The sequence below is a fragment of the Perognathus longimembris genome, chromosome 14 (genome assembly GCF_023159225.1).
Source record: "Perognathus longimembris pacificus isolate PPM17 chromosome 14, ASM2315922v1, whole genome shotgun sequence".
NCBI lineage: Eukaryota > Metazoa > Chordata > Mammalia > Rodentia > Heteromyidae > Perognathus > Perognathus longimembris.
The window spans coordinates 46,630,900-46,657,941 of NC_063174.1; the positions used below are offsets into that span (position 1 = coordinate 46,630,900).

Sequence of the window (27,042 nt, forward strand, 5' to 3'; positions counted from 1 at the left end):
TTAGAGAATATCAAATATAGCTACTTTTCAATGACCATAATGTATTTTCGTCCTTCTAATATTGACTTAAAATGAAATCAGAATTTATGGGCTGGGGATATAGCCTAGTGGCAAGAGTGCCTGCCTCGGATACATGAGGCCCTAGGTTCGATTCCCCAGCACCACATATACAGAAAACGGCCAGAAGCGGCGCTGTGGCTCAAGTGGCAGAGTGCTAGCCTTGAGCGGGGAAAAAGCCAGGGACAGTGCTCAGGCCCTGAGTCCAAGGCCCAGGACTGGCCAAAAAAAAAAAATGAAATCAGAATTTAGGTCTGGCCTTTTGTTTGCTTATTAGGCAAGTACTCTTCTGTCTGGTATATATATACATATATGTATATATATATACACGCATATATATATAGTTTTGTTTAGACTTTGTTAGTTTTTGTTTTTGTTTTTTTTTCTGGTACCAGTGTTTGAACTCAGGGTTTGCTCAGCTTGTTTTCTTGGAGGCATTCTTTACTCCAGGTTAGCTTTTAGCTGGTTATTTTCAGGATGGAGTCTCATGAACTTTTCTTCAAAGGCTGGCTTTGAGCCATGATCCTCCAGATCTCAGCCTTCTGAGTAGCTAGGATTACAGGCGTGAGCCACAGAGGAGCTGTTCTAACAGATTTTTCCTTTTTTAATGTGGTTGGATATTACATGATCGAGTACAGATCATTCTGAAAATCTCACTTTATTCTTAGTCTTACATGTAAGCTCACTTAATTTTATCCTTCATTGAACATGGTGTTTAAAATTATTTTAAGAAAGGAAACTAACAAAAAAAGAAAATTTGATTGCCAAAAGCTATCTAATAAAAAAAAATTATAAAAGTAGATGGATGCCAGTGGCTTATGCCTAAACTCCTTGCTACTCAGAAGGCTAAGACTGGAGATATGAAAAGCTGAGAAACCTGTTAATTTTATTAAAGATCTCTTGCATGCAATAAATTACTTTTGTGTGGCTTTGTTCAGGATTCTCTTTTGGCTTTCAATAATTGAGCTATGTCCTTGGGTGGCAGGGGAGTATCCCTCTGAGTTGACTCTACTTGTAGTTGAATGTTTGCATTCACATCTTCCATTAAGGGTGGCCTGGTGGTAGGGCACTTGCCAATGAGCAATAAATGTCAGATACCAAGTTCAAGTCCAGGTCTCAGACAAAAGAAAAAAGAAAACAATTCAAGCTACCATTAAATTCTGGAAGTTGGGACTGAGAATGTGGTTTAGTGGTAGAATGCTAGCCTAACATGCATGAAGCCCTGGGTTTGATTCCTTGGTACCACATAAACAGAAAAAGCCAGAAGTGGCACTTTGGCTTAAGTGGTAGAGCACTAGCCTTGAGCCCAGAGAGGCTCAGGGACAGAGCCCAGACCTGAATTCAAGCCCCAGGACCAACAACAACAACAACAAAAATCTGGAAGTTTTCAGCTATTATTTCTTCAAATATTCTTTCTCCTCTGTTCTTTATTTCTCCTTTGTCTGGATTTTTTTTTCCATATCCCCGGCCCTATCTGGAATTCTTATAATTCATATGTAGGTCTGCTTCAATCATACTTGATAACCTCCACTTCCCTATGTTCAAGTTCAGTGACACTTCTTCCAGGTTCAATCTGCCTTTGACCTCTAGTGGATTTTTCTCCCCTTCAGCTATAGTGTTCAGCTATAGTGTTTTCAAGCTCTAGAATTTCTTTTAGGATTTTCTTTTAGGAATTTCTTTTAGGATTTTCTTCCTCCTGGTTGATCATACATTTTTCACTTGACTTCCTTCACATTTTCTCCACTGCTTTAAGCACTTTTAAGACAGCTGTTTTAAAGTATTCATCTATCATATCCTACAATTGAGCCTGTCACGGACTTTCTTATGAGTGTACACTTAGAGTGGGCCATACATCCCTGTTTCTTTGTATATCTTATAATTTCTTCAGTTCAAAACAGCATTGGAATCCTAACTCTGAGTCAGATTTTTCTCTTTCCACAAATCTCCTACTCTTTTCTTTTTCCTTCCTTCCTTCCTTCCTTCCTTCCTTCCTTCCTTCCTTCCTTCCTTCCTTCCTTCCTTCCTTCCTTTCCTCCCTCCTTCCCTCCCTCCTTCCCTTTTTTCCTCCTTCCTTTCTTTCTATCTGGGCTGCCTCTATGTCAAGGATCACTAGGAGATAAAGACCAAAGCTTTTAGGTCTTTTCTGAATCTGTGGCTTTCCCTGGCCACACATTAACTTCCTAATTTCCTCTATATATGTAATTGCTTTCAAATATCCTAGTCATTAACATGTGGCTCCCAAAGGAAGAAAAATGAAGAAGATAGAGGAAAGAGGCACAGTCCTTCTTAAACTTCTGATAACCACTCTGCTGATGGGAAAGGTTCTGACAGCAATTGAGAGCACTGCCACTACAATGCCGTCTGCTACCTAATGTCTGCCAGTTTGACATCAGAAACAGTAATTGCAGCACACATACCTGATATTTGGAGGACATACCTTTTTTTACCCACCCTGATTACTGCAGACTGAATGAAAGCTTCTTCAGAATGAGTGTGATGCTGCCTGCCAAAGGTCTGGGTGGCAAATGGGAGACTCTTCTGAGCTGAGTGGAAAATGACCAAAATTAACTCCAGTTACCATCCAAGCCTCTCCATGAAAGCTGTGAGTCTTCAATGAATTCCAATGTTCCAAATCATGTACATAGATTCAGCCCATGCAATTGTGACCACAATGGGGACACAGATCCTCTGTGCTTCCTTTGCTGCCTCCTTTCCCAAACCTTCAAATACTTTCATGAAAGAGGGATTTATTAAAAATGATTTCCAAGCTGACAGGAACAATCCAACAGAAAAGAAAATACAGTGGTGTGAGATCCATTGCCTACTTTTACATTAATCTTTGAGACAAAAGGAGATGTTCATTTCCCCTAGGAACAGAGAACTCCTGTATTCTGAACAGAGTTGGTGTATAGCTAGGTTGTTAGGTTGCTAGATTTGGTAGTAGGAGGGAAAGGAAGTTCCTGGGATTATTTCAGTTTATCCTACCCCCCCTTCTTAAAGAGTGGTAAAGAATAGTTGGACATTTGAGAAGGTAAAAAACAGATATTTTTTCAAGGTCAGATGATGGAATTGTTCCTGGAATTGACAACACTTGTCTTGGCAGAGTCACCAAAGAATCCATGGCTGGCGACCTGGTCCAGGTAAGAGATCTCCAAAAGGAGGAGGCCTCAGTCTGGCCCTTATGTGTGTAGGCATATCCAATAAGAGGTTCAAATGAGTGCTTTATAGTCATGGAGATTTATGGTGAAAAAAATGGGGCTTGGGATTTGGCTCAAATTTACCTTAGGACAAATGCTCCTCTTTGTTTTTTTTGCTTTTTTTTTTTTTTTTTTTTTGCCAGTCCTGGGGTTTGGACTTGGGGCCTGAGCACCATCTCTGGCTTCTTTTTGCTCAAGGCTAGCACTCTGCCACTTGAGCCACAGCACCACTTCTGGCCATTTTCTATATATGTGGTGCTGGGGAATCGAACCCAGGGCTTCATGTATACAAGGCAAGCACTCTTGCCACTAGGCCATATTCCCAGCCCTTCCTCTTTGTTTTGAGAAATTGTACATTCTATCATTCTTGTTATACTGTTATCAATTGGGCCACAGACTTCAAGGTTGGTCTGCTCACTAAACTTGGGTCATTGATATCTGGCCATCCTTTCAAACAAAAGATAGATTTTGCCATATGCTCCCTTCAACACAGGTGTCTATCTTTGAGATAAGTATTTTAAAACATGCTTTGTGCTGAAAGGAATCATTTTTCCAGTTTAAGTTTATTTCTGTAAGATATCCTTGCTTGTTTCCCAAGGCACACTAATTATTTGGGCAAGAAGACAAGGTCAGGGGGAGAGAGAGAGAGTTGTTCTTTTTCTTTTTTTCATTCCCCTTTTACTAACCATTACAGTTTGTGAGGGAGTGTGAGGATTAACAAAAAGAAAATAGTGTCTATGTGGATTTGTTTTCTTTAAGTCAAGCTACTCCTTAATATAGTGTCTCTGAATTTCTACCTGCTATTGCTCATGATTCCTTTCCCCTGATCTATCTTGCTTCAAAATTACTAGAAAAAAATTATATGAGATTGTTGTGCAGAATCATTTGAATTTATAGTGGAAATCATCATAGCTCCATGCTTGTCTCTGGCCTCAGTTGGCTATTTGTGGGGAGACACAGAACAAGAGGTTTGTGACATATATAACTAGGAATCCCTAAATATCCATATATCCCTTGTCATTTAGTAATAGAATGCCCTCAAGATCTACCTGGTTATTTTTAGTCCATTTGTGCTGCTATAATAAACTAGCTTAGGGGCTGGGAATATGGCCTAATGGTAAAGTGCTTGCCTTGTATACATGAAGTCCTGGGTTCGATTCCTCAGCACCACATATATAGAAAAAGCCAGAAGTGGCCTTGTGGCACAAGTGGTAAAGTGCTAGCCTTGAGCAAAAGGAAGCCAGGGACAGTGCTCAGGCCCTGAGTTCAAGCCCCAGGACCTGCAAAAATAAAATAAAATAGGTGAGATTGGGTAATTTGCAAAGAACAGAATTTTTTTATTAGCCAGGAGCTGATGGCTCATGCCTGTAATGCTAGTCACTCAAGAGGCTGAGATCTGAGGATCGAAGTCCAAAGCCAGACCAGGCAGAAAAGTTTGAGACTCTTATGTCCAATTAACCAGCAAAAAGCTGAAAGTGGATGTATGGCTCAAGTGCTAGAGCACCACCGTTGAACAAAAACAACAACCAAAAGCAAGTTAGAGTGCAAGGACTTGAGTTCAAACTCCATTACTGGCAAAAAAAAAAAAAAAAAAAAGAGGACGAGGAGGAGGAGGAGGAAATAAATGAATGAATAGGTATAGATATACCTATACCTATAGATAGATAGATAGATAGATAGATAGATAGATAGATAGATAGATAGATAGACAGACAGATAGATAGATAGATAGATTTCTAGTAGTTCTAGAGGCCAGGAGTCCAAGACCACATTAACAAGCAGGTTCAGTGTCCACAGAGATCCTGGTCTTCAGTTCCAAAACAGTACATTTTTACTGCATCCTCCAGCGGGGATGAGCAGGATGGACTATGGAAAATAAAGTGAATGGCAGCCAGGAATTTAGAAACTGTATTTCAAAATACAGATGCACTAGCTTTTTCTGTTGTAACCCTTCACTCCTTCATAAGCTTCAGTATTAGCACAAGGAAAAGGAGCTAGAACAACTTCCTCCATCTGACCTTGCCTGCTAACCCCAACCCATTAGTGTACTCTAAAAACTGAAAAAAGGCATCATTAAAAAAAGACGTGTCCTGGAGAAGCAAATGCCTGAGAGAATGCTTCTCCTGACAAAAAGTGCCTATCTCAAAGGAAAAGCATTTGTGCCAGGATACATTCTTTATCTCAAGAACAAACACTAGTTTTTAAATATGTGGCAGGACACATTATCTCAAAAAGAAACTTCTGTTTTAAGGCAAAGTACATTCTTTCCCAACGAGGATGCCCCCAAAATAATGATCATATATTTAAAGTTCAGGTCAGTCTCAAGAGACCGCAGAGCCCAAGTAGTAAGCTTGTAACAGCATGAGTGATTAAGAACAAAGATGAACACCTATCTGCATGACTTTAGTAGGAGCCTGCGTTTATCATATAAATACCCCCATGTCAAAGAATTTTCTCTCTCTTCTTTTAAGAGCACCCACACTGTTAGAGTATGCCCCTGCCCCTGCCTTTCTGCTTGCCTGTCTGCTTGTCTCCTTGCCCACTTGCTTACTTACTCCATAAAGCTCTGCCAAGTTTTCTTAACCATCATGATTTGTCCAGAAATTCTTATTCTGTTATCCAAGTCAAGGAGTCTAAGTGACCTGTCCCTACTTTTACAGGGACACTTCACAACCCCTCCCTGGCATCCAGTGACAGTCGGGACAGTATAGAGAAAACATTGTCTTTGAAGTGCCTTCAAGAGCTGGCTCAAAATACACCCATCCCCTAAATCTTTCCCCTGATTGTAACCGATCATCCTGTTTTGTCCCATAATTTCTAACATCCATACCTCTGCACTATATACTGGCAGATAATTATACATTCTTTTCTTGGGTCTAATTCATTTTGAGGGCAAGAATGATGATATTTTAAAGTTTCACTGTACTTAATAATTAAGATTGGGAGCTGGACACTGGTGGTTCACGCCTGTAATAATAGCTACTCAGGAAGCTGAGATCTGAGGATCACAGTTCAAACCCAGCTGAGGCAGGAAAGTCCATAAGATTCTTACCTCCAATGAACCACCAGAAAACTGGAAGTGGTGCTGTGGCTCAAAGTGGTAGAGCAATAGCCTTGAAAAAAAGAATCTCAGGGACAGTGCCCAGGCCCTAAGTGCCCCGTCCCGCCCCCCACTAGTCCTCCATAAGAAAACTTATTTTCTGAAGTGGATGTTTCCTTTGAGCCTCATAGTACAAACATGAAGGCTTAAAAACATTCTTTGAGTGACTACTGTATTTTCTTGAAGTGGCAGATATGTTATTACTAGTTTAAAAAAATACTAGTCGAGCCAATGGCTCACACCTGTAATCCTAGCTATTCAGGGAGACTGAGCTCTGAGGATCACGATTCTAAGCCAGGCCAGGTAGCAAAGTCCCCATGGGACTCATCTCCAATTAACCACTCAAAAAACCGGAAGGGACTCTGTTGCTCAAGTGGTAGAGTGCTAGCCTTGAGCACAAATAGGCTCAGGGACAGTGCCCAGGCCTTGAATTCAAGCCCCACAACCTACCAAGAAATTTAAAAAAATAAAATAAAATAAAGTTGATCCACTCATAACCAGCCTGTAGGTGGCAGAATAGCACTGTTAAGAGCTTGGACTCCAGAGCCAAACAAGTTCTATTAGCTTAGCTACCCTTGGGTAAATTAATTGACTTCTCTGTGCTTCAGTATATTTCCCTATAAACTGAGGGCAGTAATATGATTTACTTCATAGTTGTGAAAATTAAGTAAAGAGTAGTTGAGCAGAGTGCTGGCGGCTCATGCCTGTAATCGCAGCTACTCAGGAGGCTGAGTGAGATCTGAGAATCCAGGTTCAAAGCCAGCCCAGGCAGGAGAGTCCATAAGACTCTTATCCTCAGTGAACCACCAGAAAGTGGCACCATGGCCCAAAGTGGGATAGTGCTAACCTTGAGCAAAAAGAGCTCGGGGATAGCTCCCAGGACCGAAGTTCAAGATCCACAACTGAAAAATTAAAAGTAGTTGTAGGTAAAGGACATTGCCGAGTGCTCGCCACTGCTGTTGTTATTTTTTGGGTGATGTACAGGAAGCACACTGGACTACCAAAGAAATTAAAAGGCTAAGTACATGGAATTCATAATGCATTTTGTATGAGAGCAGATAGAAGGAAGGTGAACAAATGATGATGCTGGATGATGGTGAGGGTGTTTATTATTGTTGACAGGGTTAACTCTGGAGACAATATCTCCACATCTCTCAGGGCGCACGAAAATTACCTGTCATCAGAAACAATTTATCTAAGATCTAGAGCATTTTTCCTGCTGCTCTTTTGCATACTGCTATAGCTAGTTTTCTCTTCTCTGAAATGTGGGGGCAAGACTATGATGGGAAAGTCAATTAACCTTGCCATTATTGAAAGCCACAAGTGGTGTATAAATAGAAAAGTTCAGGCATGAAAAAGCTTATATCTGGGTTTTGGAGACAAAAAGAACACAGCCCTCTATGTTTTATCCCTCATTAGACCATGCTATTTTGTCATAGAGAATGTTGTCCATCTCCGGTGCCTGTGAGGAGGAACTGCATTCCTAGAATTCTTATGTAAAGGGGTCAAAGAGCTTGAATAGAAACAGATCATCACCATCATTTAGAAGTGAGTGCTCACCATTGTGGGTTCAATGGCTGATGTCCTAGGGTTTTTCTCTTAATTATACAACTTTTTGTTTTTTCATAGTAAATGATATATATTTTCAAGTTAGCTTTTTCCAAATGGCACAGACTATGATCTTGGGTACTTGTTAAGTTTATAATTTGTAAATCTCAGGAAAGAATATAAAATGTATATATAGTCATAATTATTACTATTGTTATATGGGTATTTGATCAGTGAGATACAGAGAAGCCACACTTTAAGAGGTCAGATTGGGAGTCTTTACTAAAAAGCTGGCAACTGCAAGTAGACTCCTGTCCCAAAGACTTGCAGCCTCAAATGCACTTAATGCTGTTAGAAAACTGACCCATGGGGGTAGTAGAGCAAAGAAAGAGCAGAAAAATAATCTCAACCAACCAGACCAACTCTAATAGAGAGCTGAAGAGGGCCACCATGGTGACCTGAGGCGAGCCAGGAGACTTGAGGCACGGCTCAAAGGGTGGTTGAGCTGGATGGTTGGGGAGCGCTAAGTAGGGTCATGGTCAGGGGGCAGGGTCACTGGGAGCTCAAGATGTCTTTCGAGTTCATGTTACAGTTCTGGCAGGACCAGCAACCTATTGTCCAAGTCCCCTCCCCTGCCTCTTGGAATTCAGGCGTGCCCATCACCTGAGGGTGGGACTTTACCTTTACCCACCAAGAAGCCAAGATGGCTACATGAAAGTCAATTTTCTTTGTTAACTATTGTTTTTGTTTTTAAATGAGAATGGTCATCTTAAATATAAAGCATCAAAAGTGTTAATGTGTTAAAGGAGGTACATGAGATACAAAATAGAAGTTTGGATAAAAAGAGATAATTGAGGATTGTTTCAGATCTTTAAAATGTGTTCCCTAAACAAAAACAAAACAAAATAAAAATGTGTTCCCTTTTCTGCCACTGCCTCTGGATTAGTCAGTTTGTGCGTGGTTAGTGAAAAGTAGAAAACAGAAGAGAGATGAGAGGGGTGGACAGAATAGAGTACAAAAAAGAAGGGAGGAGGAAGTGATTGAATTCTCTGACTCCTGGAGTTAGTGCATTCTACCATCTTTCTGTTGACCTACCTTTGAGGTGTATGCGGTATGGGGGTGGGGGGGAGATTTATATTTTGACTTGAACTCTTTCTGGAAAGTTATGTCACTTTTGAGACCTCTTAAAAACAGTGAAAGCATGTTAGTTGGTTTTTTGGTTTGTTTGTTTTTTTGAGGTCTGGTTGACTTGTTTTTGTTGTTTGGAAAGATTTTTCACTGTGTCTGATGGTATGTAAAGGAATGGGACTAAAGCTGCTTTGCATAATAAAAGTGAAGTAAAGGCTCACTTTCCTTCCATTCATGAGATCTGTTATTCCACTCAGCCCGCCAATGAAGCCGATAAAAGATGCTGTCAAGTCCAAAAAAAGTCAATTTATGTGGGTAAAACCAGTGAATAATTATGTGCCTCATTTCAATGACTTCCTTCTGCTAGCCACAAACCGGAACACATTGTTCAGGTGGCTTAAGATCGTGGTTGGTGATGAGTCTGTCAGTATCCTCAAGGAAGAAATAGAAAAATGAATTGAGGGTCACAGAGCAATTGCCATTAAAAAAGACGTATCCTTTGGTCTACTTTATGGGTCATTCATGTGATTTTTAAGAGTGTTTTGAACTGGTTCCCCACTCACAATGGGATTAAGAAAAGTCATTTTTCCCTTGGCAGTCAGAGACAGTGGTTTGGGGACACAGAATTAGAGCGAAGGAGAAAGACAAATAAGGGATTCTAACCCCATGGGGTGTATTTAATGAACATTAGGAATGCCTGATATTTATATATTCTTTGCTGCTTTTGTGCTGTAGCAGCTAGCCATTTTTTGTGGTTGTGTCAGAGTATAAATATTACAAAAATGCAAGGTAATAAATATTATGTCTTGGAAAGAGAAAGCTGTCCCGAATTGGAGAAATTGGAAGCTGGTAGTGGGAGGTAATCAGGAACTGGGAATTTTGAGTAAGAGTGAATAAATTACTGAGCACCAGTGATTTACATCTGTAATCCTAGCTACCCAGGAGGCTGAGATCTTAAGGTCATGATTCAAAGCCAGCCTGGGAAGGAAAGTCCATGAGACTCTTAGATCCAATTAACCACCAGAAAACCAGAAGTGGCATTGTGGCTCAAAGTGGTAGAGCGCTAGCCTTGAGTGAAAAAACTCAGGGACAGCACCCAGATCTTGAGTTCAAGTCTCATGACCAACAACAGCAACAAGAAGCAGGAATAATGACACTAAGGACATTTTATCTCTCATCCTCACTTTCTCTTATTCTCAATCCCCTTCTCAAATCCTGAGAACATTGGTGAGGATATTTGGCCTCACTTAACTACTGGGGTATTAAAGAAAAAATGGGAGGGACTACAAGGCTGAATCCTGAGACAATGTGGTGCCTACAGTTAGCTCTGCAAACTTTTCAAGGGATGTAAGAAGAGTGGGAATCAGTAGACTATTCTCCACGATCCCCTTAAGAAAATGCTATGCTCTTGTTTCTGTGCACCTGATACCATTTGCTAGCCCCAATTTTGTAAGGACTTGGCTATGCAACTCTGTGTATTCTTCTACTCAGGACAGAGATCTCTTAATAGTGGTATGATAACTGAACTTGCTGAGTTTCTCCTCTATAAAAGGTTATATTTTGCAATAACATATCCCTGGTCGATGTGAATTAAACAAAACATAAGCTTTATTTTTTGCTTCACTTACTCTAAAATTAGAACTTTTAATCTCTCCCACAGTCCAAAATAATGTAGTATGTTGTTGTCAGTCTTTTCCCGTTGTTCCCTAGTAGTCAGGCCAAATAAGGCTCACAGAATTATTTGGTATATGACAAGATAGACTTATATGATTCTCATCATCTGCCTGTAACCCACATTGAATTTTATGTGGCCTACGATTGATGTTATAAATATCCAAATAGTTCTTCGCAGAAACCAAATCTTCCTTTATTGGCATGATTCTAAAATGTCTTCAGAGCATTTTACTGTATTAAGTACAGTCTCATACTGGATGCAAGCTTTACAACAGCTCAGCTCACCAGCCTTACTTCTTGATATGCATGAAACCTTTACCCAAGTCAGTTGTGCAGCTTGACTCCAGGCCAGGATGCTGTCCTTGAGCTCTTTGTGCTCAAGGCTAGTGCTCTACTACTTTTGAGTCATAGCACCAGTTTTGGTTTTTGAGGGGTTAATTGGAGAGAAGAGCCTCACAGGGACTTTTCTGTGTGGACTGGCTTTGAACTGTGATCCTCATATCTCAGCTTCCTAAGTAGGTAGGATTATAGGCGTAAGCCACTGGTGCCCAACGAGCTTACCATTTTTACTACTGCTTGCCAACCCTAAATTGCCGTATTTCCACAGAGCCAAATTTTATTGGTTTCCTAACTAAGCTCTCACCTAAAAGTTACCCAATCTTTTCCTTTGAAAATGTCAAAAGAAGTTTTTCTAAGTCTAATCTACACTGACCTTTTTTTTGGTGTGTTGACATTAGTAATAAGGACTCATCAACTGATTGAACAATTATTTGTTAAGCATTGACTATGCCAGGATCATAATGCAAATTTAATTATGAGCTCTAATATTTCATTTATTGTATATGTATATGCTTCAATAACACTGTAAAGGGTTATACATTTGTATTGTACATAAAACAAATCATCTATATATATACACATATATATACGTGCATATATATACACACACATATATGTATATATATGTATATATATGTATATATATGTATATATATATATATACATATATATATATATGGAGAGACTGTGACTCAGTCTTTGGGCTTGAACTCAGGGCTTCGGAGCTATCCTTGAGCTTTTTCGCTCAAGATTAGCACTCTACCACTTTAAGCCACAGTGCCACTTCTGGTTTTCTGGAAGTTAATTGAATATAAGAGTTTCACAGGGCTGGGAATGTGGCTTAGTGATATAGAGTGCTTGCCTCACACACTGGAAGCCCTGGGTTTGATTCCTCATTACCATATAAATAGAAAAAGCTGGAAGTGGTGCTGTGGCTCAAGCAATAAAGTGCTAGCCTTGAGCAAAAGATGCTCAGGAACAGTGCCCAGGCCCTGAGTTAAGGCCCCAGGTCTGGCCAAAAAAAAAAGTTTGACAGACTTTCCTGCCCAACCTAGTTTAAACTGTGATCCTGAGTAGCTAGTGAAAGACCCCTACCCAGATTTCAGACTAATAAAAATCAGTAGAGCCAGCTAAAAATAAAAAGCAAGGCAGCGTGAGTCAACCCCGGCCAGGTTCTGGGAAACTAAGTCAATAACAAACACCTGGCTAAGGGTTCTGGGAATGGAAGTTAATAACAGTAACCAATTCCAGGAACCAAAACCAGACGACCTCAAGATTGCGCTAGATAAACGTTCAAAAATAAGTTTTCCGAGAACCAAGGGTTGCAAAAACAGGAAAACGAAAAATATTTTCGGCTCACCAACGTGGACCAATCAGAGTCATGAAGTCTTGTCCCTTGCCTTATTTGGACTGACCAATCCCTGTAACCATGCTGTTAGCTTCTGTAAGCCTGCTTCCGCAATTTCCCCCTATAAAAACCCCTAGGCATCAAGCTCCGGGGCGCCATCTCCCTGCGAGGACTTGGACGCCCGGGTACCCGCAACCCTCGAATAAACCTCTTGCTGTTGCAGCCCTCGTGTGTCTCGTTGATCTCTGGGGGTCTCCTCAGACAGAAAGACAGCCCACCTGCTTGGGGGTCTTTCATCTGGGGGCTCGTCCGGGATCGGAGACCCCCACCCAGGGACCACCGACCCACCGACGGGAGGTAAGCTGGCCAGCGATCGCATTTGTCTGTGTCTCTGTTTTTGGTGTTTTGCGCTTGCGTTTGCTTTGTTCTTGTACTAGTTAGCTAGCTAGATTTGTATTGGGCGGCTCCGTGGAGGAGTTGACGAACTCGTACTCCCGACCGCAGCCCTGGGAGACGTCCCAGTGGTCTTTGAAGGCCACCCTGGCCCATTTGTCCTCCGTAGCTTGGAAGAGAGTCAGTCCCTTTGGGGCTGCCCCGCTGACCGAGGGCTACGTGATTTGTGTAGGAGACGAGAGATCCGGACTCTCACGAACCCAGTCTCCATTAGAACTTTCCCTTTCGGTTTTCAGCCGAAGCCGCGCTGCGAAAATCTGTTTCAGTTTTGTCTCCACAGTTTTTGTCTTGTCTGTCCTAGGACTCTGTGTTTTTGAAGTAATGGGTCAGTCTGTTACCACTCCTTTAAGTTTGACTTTACAGCACTGGTCAGAGGTTCGGAAGATCGCCAGCAACCTCTCCCTCGAGATCCACAAGCGACCTTGGATCACTTTTTGTTCCTCAGAATGGCCCACTTTCGGGGTAGGCTGGCCAAAAGATGGGTCCTTTAATGCTAATCTTATTTTACAGGTCAAGGCAAAGATAATGGTTCCCGGCCCGCACGGGCATCCAGACCAGGTCCCCTACATCCTTACCTGGGAAGCTTTGACTGCTGAACCCCCGCTATGGGCTAAGCCCTTTGTTTTGTTTCCTCCATCACACCCTCCTCCTACACCCTCTGCTCCCCCTTCCCAATCCTCCCTTTACCCTGTTGTTACTAAACCTCCTCTGACACTAAAGGACCCTAAGGCAAATGCCCCCCAGGTTCTACCCCCTGGAAACGACCTCCTCCTGGATTTGCTGGCCGAAGACTCCCGGTTGCCTCAGCCCCCACCCTACCCTGCCGAGACCGGCCCTAGGGAAAGCGGGCAGCAGCCAGATCCTTCCCCTATCGCCACTAGAACAAGGGTAAGAAGGGAAGGTAATCTACCCCCTGCAGACTCTACTGCCCAGGCATTTCCCCTACGGACGGGGGCTGCCGGACAACTTCAGTATTGGCCTTTCTCAGCCTCAGACTTGTATAACTGGAAAAACAATAACCCTCCTTTCTCAAAGGATCCCGCTATGTTAACTGCCTTAATTGAGTCCATACTTGTTACTCATCAGCCCACCTGGGATGATTGCCAACAGTTGTTGCAGGTTCTTCTGACTACTGAAGAGAGGCAGAGAGTCCTCCTGGAAGCTCGGAAAAATGTTCGCGGGGCAGATGGGCGGCCGACACAGCTGCCTAATGAGATTAACGCTGCTTTTCCCTTAGAAAGACCAGATTGGGATTTCACCACTGTGGAAGGTAGGAACCACCTAATCCTTTATCGCCAGTTGCTTATAGCGGGTCTCCATGGGGCAGCTAGGCGCCCCACAAATTTGGCTCAGGTAAAACAGGTTATTCAGAGATCTGAGGAAACTCCTTCTGCCTTCCTAGAGAGACTAAAAGAGGCTTATCGAATATACACTCCCTATGATCCTGAAGATCCAGGGCAGGCAACTAACGTTTCTATGTCTTTCATTTGGCAATCTGCCCCGGATATTAGAAAGAAACTGGAAAGGTTGGAGAACTTAAGGGAAAGTTCCCTACAGGATCTACTTAAGGAGGCGGAAAAGATATTTAATAAGAGAGAGACAAGGGAGGAAAGAGATGAAAGGCTAAAGAGAGAGGCGGAAGAACGTGATCGAAAGAAGAGTAAGGACCTTAGTAGACTCATGGCCACCTTAGTGACAGGACAGAGACAGGATAGACAGGAGGGAGAGCGAAGAGGACCCCCCCGAGTGGAAAAAGACCAATGTGCCTATTGCAAAGAAAGAGGACACTGGGCAAAAGACTGCCCGAAGAACCCTCGGGGGTCTCGGCCTCGACCCAAAACATCTCTCTTGACCCTGGACGATTAGGGAGGTCGGGGTCAGGAGCCCCCCCCTGAACCCAGGATAACTCTAGACGTAGGGGGGCAGCCGGTCACCTTCCTAGTTGATACAGGAGCCCAACATTCCGTCCTGAACCATAACCCAGGACCCCTCAGTGACAAGTCGGCATGGGTCCAGGGAGCCACCGGAGGACGGCGGTATCGATGGACTACTGATCGAAAAGTCCAATTGGCTACCGGTAAGGTGACTCATTCTTTTCTACATGTTCCTGACTGTCCATACCCCCTATTGGGGAGAGATTTGCTCCAAAAATTGAAAGCCCAAATTCATTTTGAGGAATCTGGGGTACGTGTAGCCGGCCCCAAAAATCAACCTTTACATGTGTTAACTTTGAGTCTGGAAGAAGAATACAGGCTATATGAAAATAACAAAAGGAAGGAACTCTCCCTTGACCCAGAATGGATAAATGATTTCCCTCAAGCATGGGCAGAAACAGGAGGCATGGGATTGGCCAGACGACAGGCTCCACTGGTTATAGCTTTAAAAGCCAATACCACACCTGTCTCAATTAAGCAGTACCCAATGTCGCAGGAAGCAAGAACAGGAATTAAACCTCACATAAAGAGGCTCCTGGATCAGGGGATCTTAAAACCTTGCCAGTCCCCATGGAACACCCCCTTACTCCCCGTCAAAAAGCCAGGGACAGGAGACTACAGACCGGTCCAAGACTTACGAGAAGTTAACAAGCGGGTAGAAGATATACATCCCACAGTGCCCAACCCATACAACTTGTTAAGCGGACTGTCACCAGCCTATTGTTGGTATACAGTTTTGGACTTGAAGGATGCCTTCTTTTGCCTAAGGCTCCACCCAGATAGCCAGCCTATTTTTGCCTTTGAATGGAAGGATCCTGAATTGGGAATTTCAGGGCAATTGACTTGGACTAGACTCCCCCAGGGGTTTAAGAATAGCCCTACCCTATTCGATGAGGCTTTACATCGAGACCTGGCAGATTTTCGGGTCCAGCATCCAGCCTTGATGCTACTCCAGTATGTCGATGATTTGTTGCTGGCCGCGACATCCGAACAGGAATGTAGGGAAGGAACCAGAGACTTGCTACAGGCCCTTGAGACCCTAGGGTATCGAGCCTCCGCTAAAAAGGCCCAAATTTGCCAACAACAGGTGACCTACCTGGGCTATTTAATCAAAAAGGGAGAAAGGTGGCTGACGGACGCAAGAAAAGAGACAGTCATGAACATACCCGAGCCCCAGAACCCCCGACAGCTAAGGGAATTTTTGGGAACAGCCGGGTTTTGCAGACTGTGGATACCAGGCTTTGCCGAAATGGCCAGCCCCCTGTACCCACTCACCAAACAGGGTACAATGTTTGCCTGGGGAGAAGAACAACAGAAGGCTTTCCAAAACATTAAAAAGGCTCTCTTAACAGCTCCAGCCCTAGGACTCCCAGACTTGACTAAGCCCTTCGATTTGTATGTAGCAGAAAATAAAGGACATGCGAAGGGAGTATTAACTCAAAGATTGGGGCCTTGGAGACGGCCGGTGGCCTACCTCTCCAAGAAATTGGACCCGGTAGCCACAGGGTGGCCACCCTGTCTCAGGATGGTGGCCGCCATTGCCGTCTTGGTTAAAGACGCCAGCAAGTTAACTTTTGGGCAATCCCTGACTATTCTGGCCCCGCACGCGGTAGAGGCATTAATCAGGCAGCCGCCAGATCGTTGGCTGTCCAATGCCCGCATGACTCATTACCAAACTATGCTCCTGGACACAGATCGGGTCCGGTTTGGGCCCGTCACGGCCATCAATCCTGCCACGTTGCTTCCATCGACGGATGAGAAAGCGGCTCCCCACGATTGTCTTGAGATTTTAGCAGAAGTGCACGGGACCCGCTCCGACCTGACTGACCAACCACTCCAGGATGCTGACTTTACCTGGTATACTGATGGGAGCAGCCTGGTGCTGAATGGGGAACGGAAGGCGGGAGCAGCCATAACCACGGAAACTGAGGTAATCTGGGCAAGGACCCTCCCACCAGGGACTTCAGCACAGAGGGCAGAGCTGATCGCCCTCACCCAGGCACTTAAAATGGCATGTGGAAAAAGACTCAATGTATACACAGATAGCCGATATGCCTTTGCCACTGCCCATATTCACGGGGAGATATACAGTCGACGAGGGCTATTGACTTCTGAAGGAAAGGAAGTTAAGAACAAAAAGGAAATTTTGGCCCTGTTGCACGCATTATTCTTACCCCGTAAGCTCAGCATCATGCACTGCCCGGGACACCAAAAGGGAGACAGTCCTATTGCCCGGGGCAACAGGATGGCTGACGAGACAGCTCGAAGGGCAGCTGTGATCTCGGTCCCTCCATACCCAGTCTCCAACAAAGAGACGCGGGCGCAGTGGCTCGAATGGCAGAGTGCTAGCATTGAACCCGAAGGCCAGACAAAACCTATAGCAATGTGCCTTCAGTCTAATGCAGGCCAGAAAGGAGCAGACTTAGGACCATTTGAATACCCTAAAAAAGATGAAGAGCTCCTAACAAACCTAGGGGCCCAAAAAGACGACAAAAGAAAAATATGGATCCTTGACAATAAGACTGTATTACCCAGGAATTTCGCCCAGCAAGTGATTGAACAAGTACACCAGCTAACACACTTAAGCCCCAGAAAGATAAAAGCCCTCCTTGATCGAGACGAAAGATTTGTTTATTTTTTGGGCAAGGAAGACATCTTGCAAAGAATATATGACAGGTGCCGTGCATGTGCCATGGTAAATGCTGGGAAGATAAAATCGGGATTAGGAAATGTCCGAATGAGAGGGCATCGCCCTGGAGTCCATTGGGAAGTTGACTTTACTGAAATCAAACCTGGGCTTTACGGATATCAGTATTTGCTGGTGTTTGTCGATACTTTTTCCGGTTGGGTGGAAGCCTTCCCCACAAAGCAAGAAACTGCCAAAGTAGTCAGCAAGAAACTACTGGAAGAAATTTTTCCCAGGTATGGCATGCCTAAATTTCTGGGGTCGGACAATGGGCCAGCCTTCGTCTCCCAGGTAAACCAGCAGGTGGCCATGTTACTGGGGATTAATTGGAAATTGCATTGTTCGTATAGACCCCAGAGTTCAGGGCAGGTAGAAAGAATGAATAGAACTATTAAGGAGACTTTGACTAAATTAACGCTCGCAGCTGGCTCAAAGGACTGGGTACTCCTACTCCCTCTTGCCCTTTACCGGGCTCGAAATACCCCTGGACCCCACGGACTTACCCCCTTTGAGATTCTCTACGGAGCACCCCCTCCCTGTGTTAGTTTTTATAGTTCTGATATCTCCACTTTTGCTAACAGCCAAAATCTTCAAGCCCACTTGCAGGCCCTACAGACCGTTCAGAGAGAGGTCTGGAAGCCACTCGCTGCCGCCTACAAGGAACAGCTGGATAGACCTGTGGTGCCACATCAGTTCCAGATCGGAGACTCTGTGTGGGTCCGGCGACATCAGACCAAAACCTTGGAACCTCGCTGGAAAGGCCCCTACACTGTGCTCTTGACCACTCCAACTGCCTTAAAGGTAGACGGCATAGCAGCTTGGATTCACGCGTCACACGCCAAACCTGCTTCTGCTGAAGAAACGACCCAGGAATGGCGAGTCCAGCGCACTCAAAACCCACTCAAGATAAGACTCTCTCGAACCTTATAATACTCATTGTCTTTTTCCTATGTCGGATTGTACCTTTCTATTGTTCTCCTCATCAGGTTAAATTACTAACTTGGCAGATCTTATCAGGGAACGCGGAGGTGGTTTGGGAAACTTCCCAACAGCACGCCCCTTTTACCTGGTGGCCAGAGCTAAAACCCGACTTCTGTCAGCTTGCAGTTGGAACTGACCCTGCATGGGGAGTTGGTGATGTAGAGCTAAGAGACCTAAACCGATCCGAACATCCTGGAATAATTGACGCCTCAGGATGTCGCACTCCCTATGCCAGGTGTAGATGGGCTCACAATGACTTCTACGTGTGCCCCCGAGACGGGAGAGAGAGGCTCCATGCTAGCCGGTGCGGGGGGCCAGGGGACTTTTATTGTAAGGCTTGGGGCTGTGAGACCACGGGAAGTGCCTATTGGTTAAAGTCCCCATCAACCGACCTTATAACGGTCCAGAGAGGGTTTCAAAAGCTGGAGGGAAAACCAACTACAGATTGCCTAACCAAGAAAAACCTATTTAAACCCGGCCTATCATTACCCCTCAGGATAACTTTTACAGAAAAAGGGCAACAATTTGTAGGTTGGCCTCAGGGTAGAACATGGGGATTGAGGCTATATATATCAGGCCACGATCCCGGGGTAATTTTTCAAATTCGTCTCAAGATACAAAATGTGCATACTGCCTCCGTAGGCCCAAACCACTTTTTGCGAGCCCCTGCTGTTCGCCCCCCACCTCCTTTGCGAATCCCTGCTGTTCGCCCCCCACCTCCTTCTGTAAGTACTTACGCCATTAGTAGCACTTCTGCAATGGCCTTGGTTCGTGGAACCGAAGCTCCTATGTCCTCTCTTGAGACAACTGACCGGGTGGTGTCCCTGGTAGGTGGTGTTTTCTCCCTACTAAATACTAGCAACCCAGATTTAACCCAGGAATGTTGGCTTTGTTTAAAACCTCAACCCCCCTACTATGAGGGAGTGGCAGTACTTGGCAACTTTAGTAACCCAACTTCACCTCCACCACAGTGCAGTAGCACCCCCCGGCATAAACTTACCATGACTGAAATAAGCGGAACTGGGCATTGTGTTGGGGAAATTCCACCGCATTATTCTAACCTCTGTGGCCGCACCACCTCTCTGAAATCTACAAATGGCTACCTGGTACCTCCCACCGGGACCTATTGGGCCTGCAGTACTGGGCTAACCTCCTGCCTGTCCGTTAAAACCCTCAACTTAACTAAAGATTTTTGTATTCTAATTGAACTTTGGCCACGGGTTACGTATCACACTCCAGAATATCTTTACAGCCATCTTGAAGGGCAAGTTAGGACAAAGAGAGAACCGGTATCCATTACCATGGCGATTTTGTTAGGAGGACTCACAGTAGGAGGAGTAGCGGCAGGGATAGGCACAGGGGCAACTGCCCTAACAGCTACTTTCCAGTTCAAACAACTACAGGAAGCCATGAACACCGATATCAAGGCTCTAGAGGAATCTGTGAGCGCTCTGGAAAAATCCTTAACATCCCTGTCTGAGGTGGTGTTGCAAAATCGAAGAGGGTTAGATATACTGTTCTTAAAGGAGGGAGGCTTGTGCGCGGCCCTTAAAGAAGAGTGCTGTTTTTATGCAGACCACACAGGATTAGTGAGAGATAGTATGGCAAAGCTTAGAGAAAGACTAAAGCAAAGACAGCAGCTCTTTGAATCAGGCCAAGGTTGGTTTGAAGGATGGTTCAATAAGTCGCCTTGGTTTACTACCCTGCTCTCTACCCTGATGGGACCTCTCATAATTATTTTGCTTATATTGCTCTTTGGCCCTTGCATCCTTAACAGGCTTGTACAATTCATAAAAGATAGAACGTCTATCACCCACGCCTTGGTTCTCACTCAGCAATACCATCAATTAAGGCAACAAGAAGAGGAATAAAGGATTTTATTTAGTCCATAGAAAAAGGGGGGGAATGAAAGACCCCTACCCAGATTTCAGACTAATAAAAATCAGTAGAGCCAGCTAAAAATAAAAAGCAAGGCAGCGTGAGTCAACCCCGGCCAGGTTCTGGGAAACTAAGTCAATAACAAACACCTGGCTAAGGGTTCTGGGAATGGAAGTTAATAACAGTAACCAATTCCAGGAACCAAAACCAGACGACCTCAAGATTGCGCTAGATAAACGTTCAAAAATAAGTTTTCCGAGAACCAAGGGTTGCAAAAACAGGAAAACGAAAAATATTTTCGGCTCACCAACGTGGACCAATCAGAGTCATGAAGTCTTGTCCCTTGCCTTATTTGGACTGACCAATCCCTGTAACCATGCTGTTAGCTTCTGTAAGCCTGCTTCCGCAATTTCCCCCTATAAAAACCCCTAGGCATCAAGCTCCGGGGCGCCATCTCCCTGCGAGGACTTGGACGCCCGGGTACCCGCAACCCTCGAATAAACCTCTTGCTGTTGCAGCCCTCGTGTGTCTCGTTGATCTCTGGGGGTCTCCTCAGACAGAAAGACAGCCCACCTGCTTGGGGGTCTTTCACTAGGATTATAGGCATGAGCTACCAGTATCCAGCAATAAATATATCTTGACTTGACAAAATCATATTCAAGATACATTTAACTAGAATAATGTAAGTAGGTTACTTATTAGCCTGTCAGCTTATGATTATCAACCATATTGAGTGACGGACTGTACAGTACATATTTACTCTTCCTTATACCTGTCCTTGTGAAAAATTTCACAGGGACACTTTGTTTAAAAACTTTTATTAATAGTTCCTTTTCATAGCTCAAAGATATTACAGATAATAATCAGCAGAACAACTAGAACAGAAACTTCACCTCTACAAAGATAGCCAGTGTATAGACTTCGTTACATAAGTACATTTTTTAAAGTAAACTGGTTTTCACATCAAGTTAAACAAAATACTGCAAGAAGTTACACTGAATGAGGATGTATGGTGAATGAAGGAACATATAAACCTTGGATCATCTAAACCATTCAATGGATTTGGGGTTTATCCATCCTGGCACATTCGAACTCACTACGGATATTGTAGAAATGGAGGGTGAAGAAGTGTGCTCCTTTGTCACCCAGTGTCTAAAACATTGACTGATTAATCTCTTGAAAGTGGCAAACGTTTTCTTCAGATTATGTTGGCAAGTAGAGACAAAGGTTAAATGAATGCTCCTTGAGGGTCAGAGCGCATACGATTCCACTCACTGCCACACTTCAAACCTTTAAATCTAACAGACTGCTGTTGGGAGCTTTCCCAGCACTGTTCCCGCAGGGCCTCACTGGAATTTGCCATTCTAAAACACATAGGAGATGAGAGCACTGGAGCTTAAGGCTTTAGTAACAGTGTGGTGAAGGTTTGTTCTGGGTAGGACGTAAGTGTGAACTGCAAGTAGATGCTGAAATTCCTTGCTGTATCCAATTGAAACTGATCCATTACATGAAGTACACCAGAAAAGAAATTAAAACCTCTCAAACAAACCCACAAGAGAAGTTATTTGCAGTTTCTTTTTCCATGTTTTTTCTTTAAAGTTTAAGTTACTAAAGGATAGTAAGATGGAGGGCAGGGACAATCCCTGTCTTTCATCTGATTTTGCTCTAACTCACATACAGTCAGAAAATACGATACTGAGTGTTTTCCATTCTGAAGCTCTTGTAGTCTTTTTATATAATCAGACATGATCTATGAATTGTTGACTATCTTAATAGCGTTACAACCAGTAGCTTGAAGGGTTAGATCTAGATATACATCTGCTTTAAGTTGCTCCCAAATCCTAAAATCTATTGGTAGACTTTATACATCGTTACACTTGAATCATGCTTTACTCACAAGGAGATGCTGGCAGGACTTTCTGAGCCGCATGCCAGCTGATCATTACCACCATCTTTACTTCTGACTTAAGTGGTACCTTGAAGGGAACTAGCAAATAGAGGAGGAGGGTAAGCTTCTCTGTGTTTCTGTCATCTAGGCAGATGCTAAAGGGGAGAGAGACGTGAAAAAGAAAAAGACAAATAAGCCAGTTTTCCTAATAGAAAAAAATCAAATTTCTTGGGTCTTAAGAGTCATGAGTCCTATTGACATGAACGATCACTAAAATGGCACCCAAGGCTAGAGCTGGAAAGGACCTGAGGAAACAATGAATCCAGCTCTTTCATCTGTGGAAAATGAAGTCCAGTAGGGAAAATACCAAGTAGGTTAACAGTGATTTTCTCCGTAACTATGTCCTATAAAAAATTCACAGAAACTCCCAACTTTTTCCTTGATATAACCAGTGTGGCACACCTACCAATGACTTTATGTAAATAATAAGTGTCCCGTGTGTGCTCTTTGCTTTCTTCCAAGAAACTGGCTGCTATCTTAGCACCCTTCACCAAGTAGACACTTGCTACAATACTTCTTATACTGAATAATTCTTTCTTTGTTTTTAATCCCTGCCATGGAATCCATTTTTCTTCCAGTTTCATACTTTTAGCTTTAAGAAATGATCTCAAGTTCAAGTGTTTTGAAGGTTGGTGCCCAATGATGTATTTTCCATCTCTATAAATTTTCATATTGAAGTTCTAAATTTTCCTTTAAAAAAAATTTTTTTTTTTTTTGCCTATACTGGGGCTTGAACCTGGGAGGCCTTGTGTTCTCATTTGACTGTTTCCACTCACAGCTAGCACTATACTACTTGAGTCATGTCTCTAGTTCTGGAATTTTAAGACTCTTGAGGAGAATTTGTCTTTCATAGATGGCTTTGAACTTGGATCATCAGAACTCAGCTTCCAAGTAGCTAGCATTATACATAGGAACTACCAGCACCAACGCCTCTTATTTTCTCTAGTCTGTTCTTCCATAGCTTTTTTTTTTTTTTTTTTTTTAAAGACACACAGTTACTGTTTGCTTGTTTCCCTCTTTCTAGGCACTATCAAACACATTACTTTGGAAAGTTTCTTCCTATATGTTGGCTTGGAATTGAAACTTGAGTAATGTAGTTTTTCTTGTTTAACCTTCAAAACAAAGAACTAGGCTTTCTTTTTTTTTTTGGCCAGTCCTGGGGCTTGGACTCAGGGCCTGAGCACTGTCCCTGGTTTCTTTTTGCTCAAGGCTAGCACTCTGCCATTTGAGCCACAGCGCCTCTTCTGGCCATTTTCTGTATATGTGGTGCTGGGGAATTGAACCCAGGGCCTCATGTATACGAGGCAAGCACTCTTGACACTAGGCCATATCCCCAGCCCAGAACTAGACTTTCTTAAGCATATTTACTAAGGCACTCTAGAAGAAATGTAAAATCTCTACTTTCTTGCTTTAGTTAATACATATATTAATATACACATTCATTTACCTCATCTATTTGCCTTGCAGATCTTCACTTTTAATTCCTTAAATACATAATTATGAGTCACAATATCCAAAGTCAGCTGTCTCATTTACAATAGACATAATTTTAAAATGATGACTTGTAGGAAATTGGCACTTAAGATACTTGTAATATTTAGAGATCATCTTTAGAAACTTGGCAAGAACGACCTGACTAATTTTATATAAATTATAAAATGGCCATGGTTTGTGTAGGATTTGGTGGTGAAGTGTTAGCTATGATTTATTTAGTACATGATACATTTTTTCAATTCAATTTTTCTGTTCTTTTAAAATTTCCTGTCAAATTCCATTTTTAACATAAACTCTAGATATGCTGCAACTAACATATAAAAATCCTTAGGTTAAACTGGTATGTCCAAATGGGAGAATTTGTAAAAGTAAACTGGATGACACTGTTTCTTGCTCACACAAATTTAACGATTCCAAAGTTTTAAGGGGAAAAAAAAGCCAGCTCTTTTTCTATATTTTCACCTCTAAACTTATCATAAAATAGTAAGTCATCATTAAAATTACCTAAATTTCATCTACCAAGTCTCAGCCTTCCTATCTCAGATCTTTTGCCAGGATGACATAAATGCCATGTAAAACTGGTCAGTGTTCAATGTTGGGGAGAACTAAAACTCGTAATGCACTGTAGAAGTCAGATTTTCCCACTGGCCATTCTCATTTTTTTTTTTAATCTTCTTTTGTGCTGATACTGGGCCTTGAACTCGTGGCTTCACACGCTCACTTAGCTTTTCCACTCAAGTTGGTGTTCTACCACTTGAGCCACATCTCTACTTCTGGCTTTTTGCTGGGTAACTGGAGGTAAGAGTCTCTGAAGATCTGTCTGCCTGGGATGGCTTCAAACTAGGATCCTCAACTAGGATTACAGGTATAAGCCCAGCTTGTTCTTGACTTTTTGAGACAGTATCTTTATGTAGCCCAGGCTGGTCTTGTACTCATTAAGTAGCCACACTAGCTTCCAACTCTAGAACCTCTTGCATCCACCTTCAGAGTGGTGGGCTTCCCACGAGCCTTTCTAATGGGAAAGGCTCAGGCTCATACTTCTGTTGGACTGGCAGCAATAAAAGTGAATCCGTAATTTGCTTATGGATAGCATCTTTGCTACCGTAGCTTTGTGCATGAATGTTTTTCAATATGAGTAAGGTACACTGCAGTTCAAACACATTAAGTGCTGACCATTATTATTAGTTGATTCTGGAGGCAAAAACAAAAGGGAAGAAAAACTGAGTTCTCTAGAAAATAAAAGCAGCTTGCTTGCTTAAATATGAGTATTTGAGGGAAAGTAGAGGCTAAGTAGTTTCAGAGTCTCAGGGCCAGTGTTCAATCAACAAACAATTATTAAATACCTAATAATGTCCCTTTATTTCATGAATATGTTTACCAGTAAGAGTTTAAAGTGGCTGAACCCTATTATAGTCCAGGCTTTGTTTGAGGTACTGAAAACACAAAAAATAAGATATGTTCCTTGTCTTTATGCATTGTACTTCTCAGGAACATGAGTTTCTAGGGAAATAAACTCCTGCTTCCAACTACAAGATTTGAATAGAAATTAGATTCATCTCAAATAAGACTTTAAATTCCAAAAAAATGTGTCTCAAAGATCATGAGCCCTGATAATAGCACTGGAAGGTAGAGAGTAGAGAAGAACTAACTAGGGGGAAAACCGCACAATAACTGTCTAGATAATATTTAATATGAACAAAGTGCAAACTTTTGTTAAGGAACAACCAGTATTATGTCTACGAAAGAAGGCCAGAGGGGAATAATACTCCTCCCCCAAATGCCTCACATTTCCTAGTCTGGCATATCAAAATGAGAACATTTCTTATCCTTTTTCTTTGTAAGGTTGAAAAGCAAGCCCTGGATTCAAAAGAAAGCAGAGCTCTTGACATCAGGTGACATCTACTTGATGCTTTAATAGCAAGACTATGTAATGATCAAATGAATTTGCTCTTAATATTTTTATGTTATTCATAACAAAGAACAGAATCTTCCCTCCCAAAAAACCCAGGTCCAGAGTGTCAAGTGTAGGATCTGCACAACAAAAAGGTAATTTGCCCAACTGTTTGCTTTTTTTAAGTTAGGATATTAATAAAACATTGAAAATATATTGCATTATAGTTTCCTCAATGTTACCTATAATCCATTGCCCACAAAACAGTAGACCCCAAATGAATTGGCTGGAATCAAGATCGTAGGGTTTTGAAAAATTAGAAATGACTTGAGGAATAAAGAACGCATAAAGGGATTTTTCCCACTGATGGTTAAAAAAAATAAAACAGTTCAGGTGAAAACATGAAGGCAACAAGAAGGAGCAAGAATAGTGCAGCAAACAATATGCATATTACAGGTGGGTACAGATTATATAACACAGTGCTGGGCCCAGGGAGGGGCTGGGATGACCTTCATTTGTATGGACAGCTCTCCAGTCCACTGGACATTATGTGAGGAAACTTGAGTGCCTTGAATACCACCAGCATGCTCTGTGATCTCCTGACAAAGCACTTCTAGGGACTCCGCTGTATTTCAACATGAAAACACTTATGAAGGAGAAGACAACTACAATTAGCCACATTTCTACTGCGACTGTTGAAAAGGGAATTTGAATAATCACGCAGCCCAAACCCAATGTGAGAGTCCCGTTTATAGCATGTGGGAGAGGTGATTATTTTAACTCTTGGGCATTCCCAGCAACAAGGTATTTTACTTCTTTTAAGACAAAGGTTACTAGAAAATTCTTATATTGGAGTGTACATTTATTATCTAAAGTTATGCTTTGTTGTTAGTTTTGCTTTTGGAAGTTATACAAAATCTAATTCCTTCTCTCTTTTTTTATAGCTCAACAGTAACTCTGAGGAAGGAATTTTATCATTTCCACATTCTCTCCACTCCCAGGTAGACCTTCTTTTTATTTACAAGAACTGTTTCCCAGTTCTTTATGCAGTCAGAGGCTTAATGATTCTCATCTACCTGTGGACATAAACCACTATTAATATCTCTTACAATAAAGCATCTATAGTTGAGCCCAACTCTCTTTTTAGAGTGCCAATACATCATATAAAATCCTCTAAACATCTAGTAACACAGATTACGGTTGAAAGCACTAGCTTTGTGAAGAGTAATAATGAACTCACAATTCAAAATCCAACCTCCACTTCTCTAAGAAAATATTTCTATAAGAATGGCTGGAAAACCAGATCTTCCCAATACCCTTCACACACACATACACACACACACACGCGCGCGCGCGCGCACACGTACACTCATATAGTCAACATTG

At 42.6% G+C, this 27,042-nt stretch overlaps 1 protein-coding gene across 1 annotated transcript; it reads left to right on the top strand.

Annotated features, from left to right (window-relative positions):
- Positions 1 to 12,754: 12,754 nt before the first annotated feature.
- On the top strand, positions 12,755 to 20,316 carry LOC125363036. Its single transcript, XM_048362012.1, is given in 2 exon segments — positions 12,755 to 18,415; positions 18,451 to 20,316. Coding segments are annotated over 2 exon segments (7,116 nt in total). The 5' UTR covers positions 12,755 to 13,165.
- The last annotated feature ends 6,726 nt before the right edge of the window (positions 20,317 to 27,042 follow it).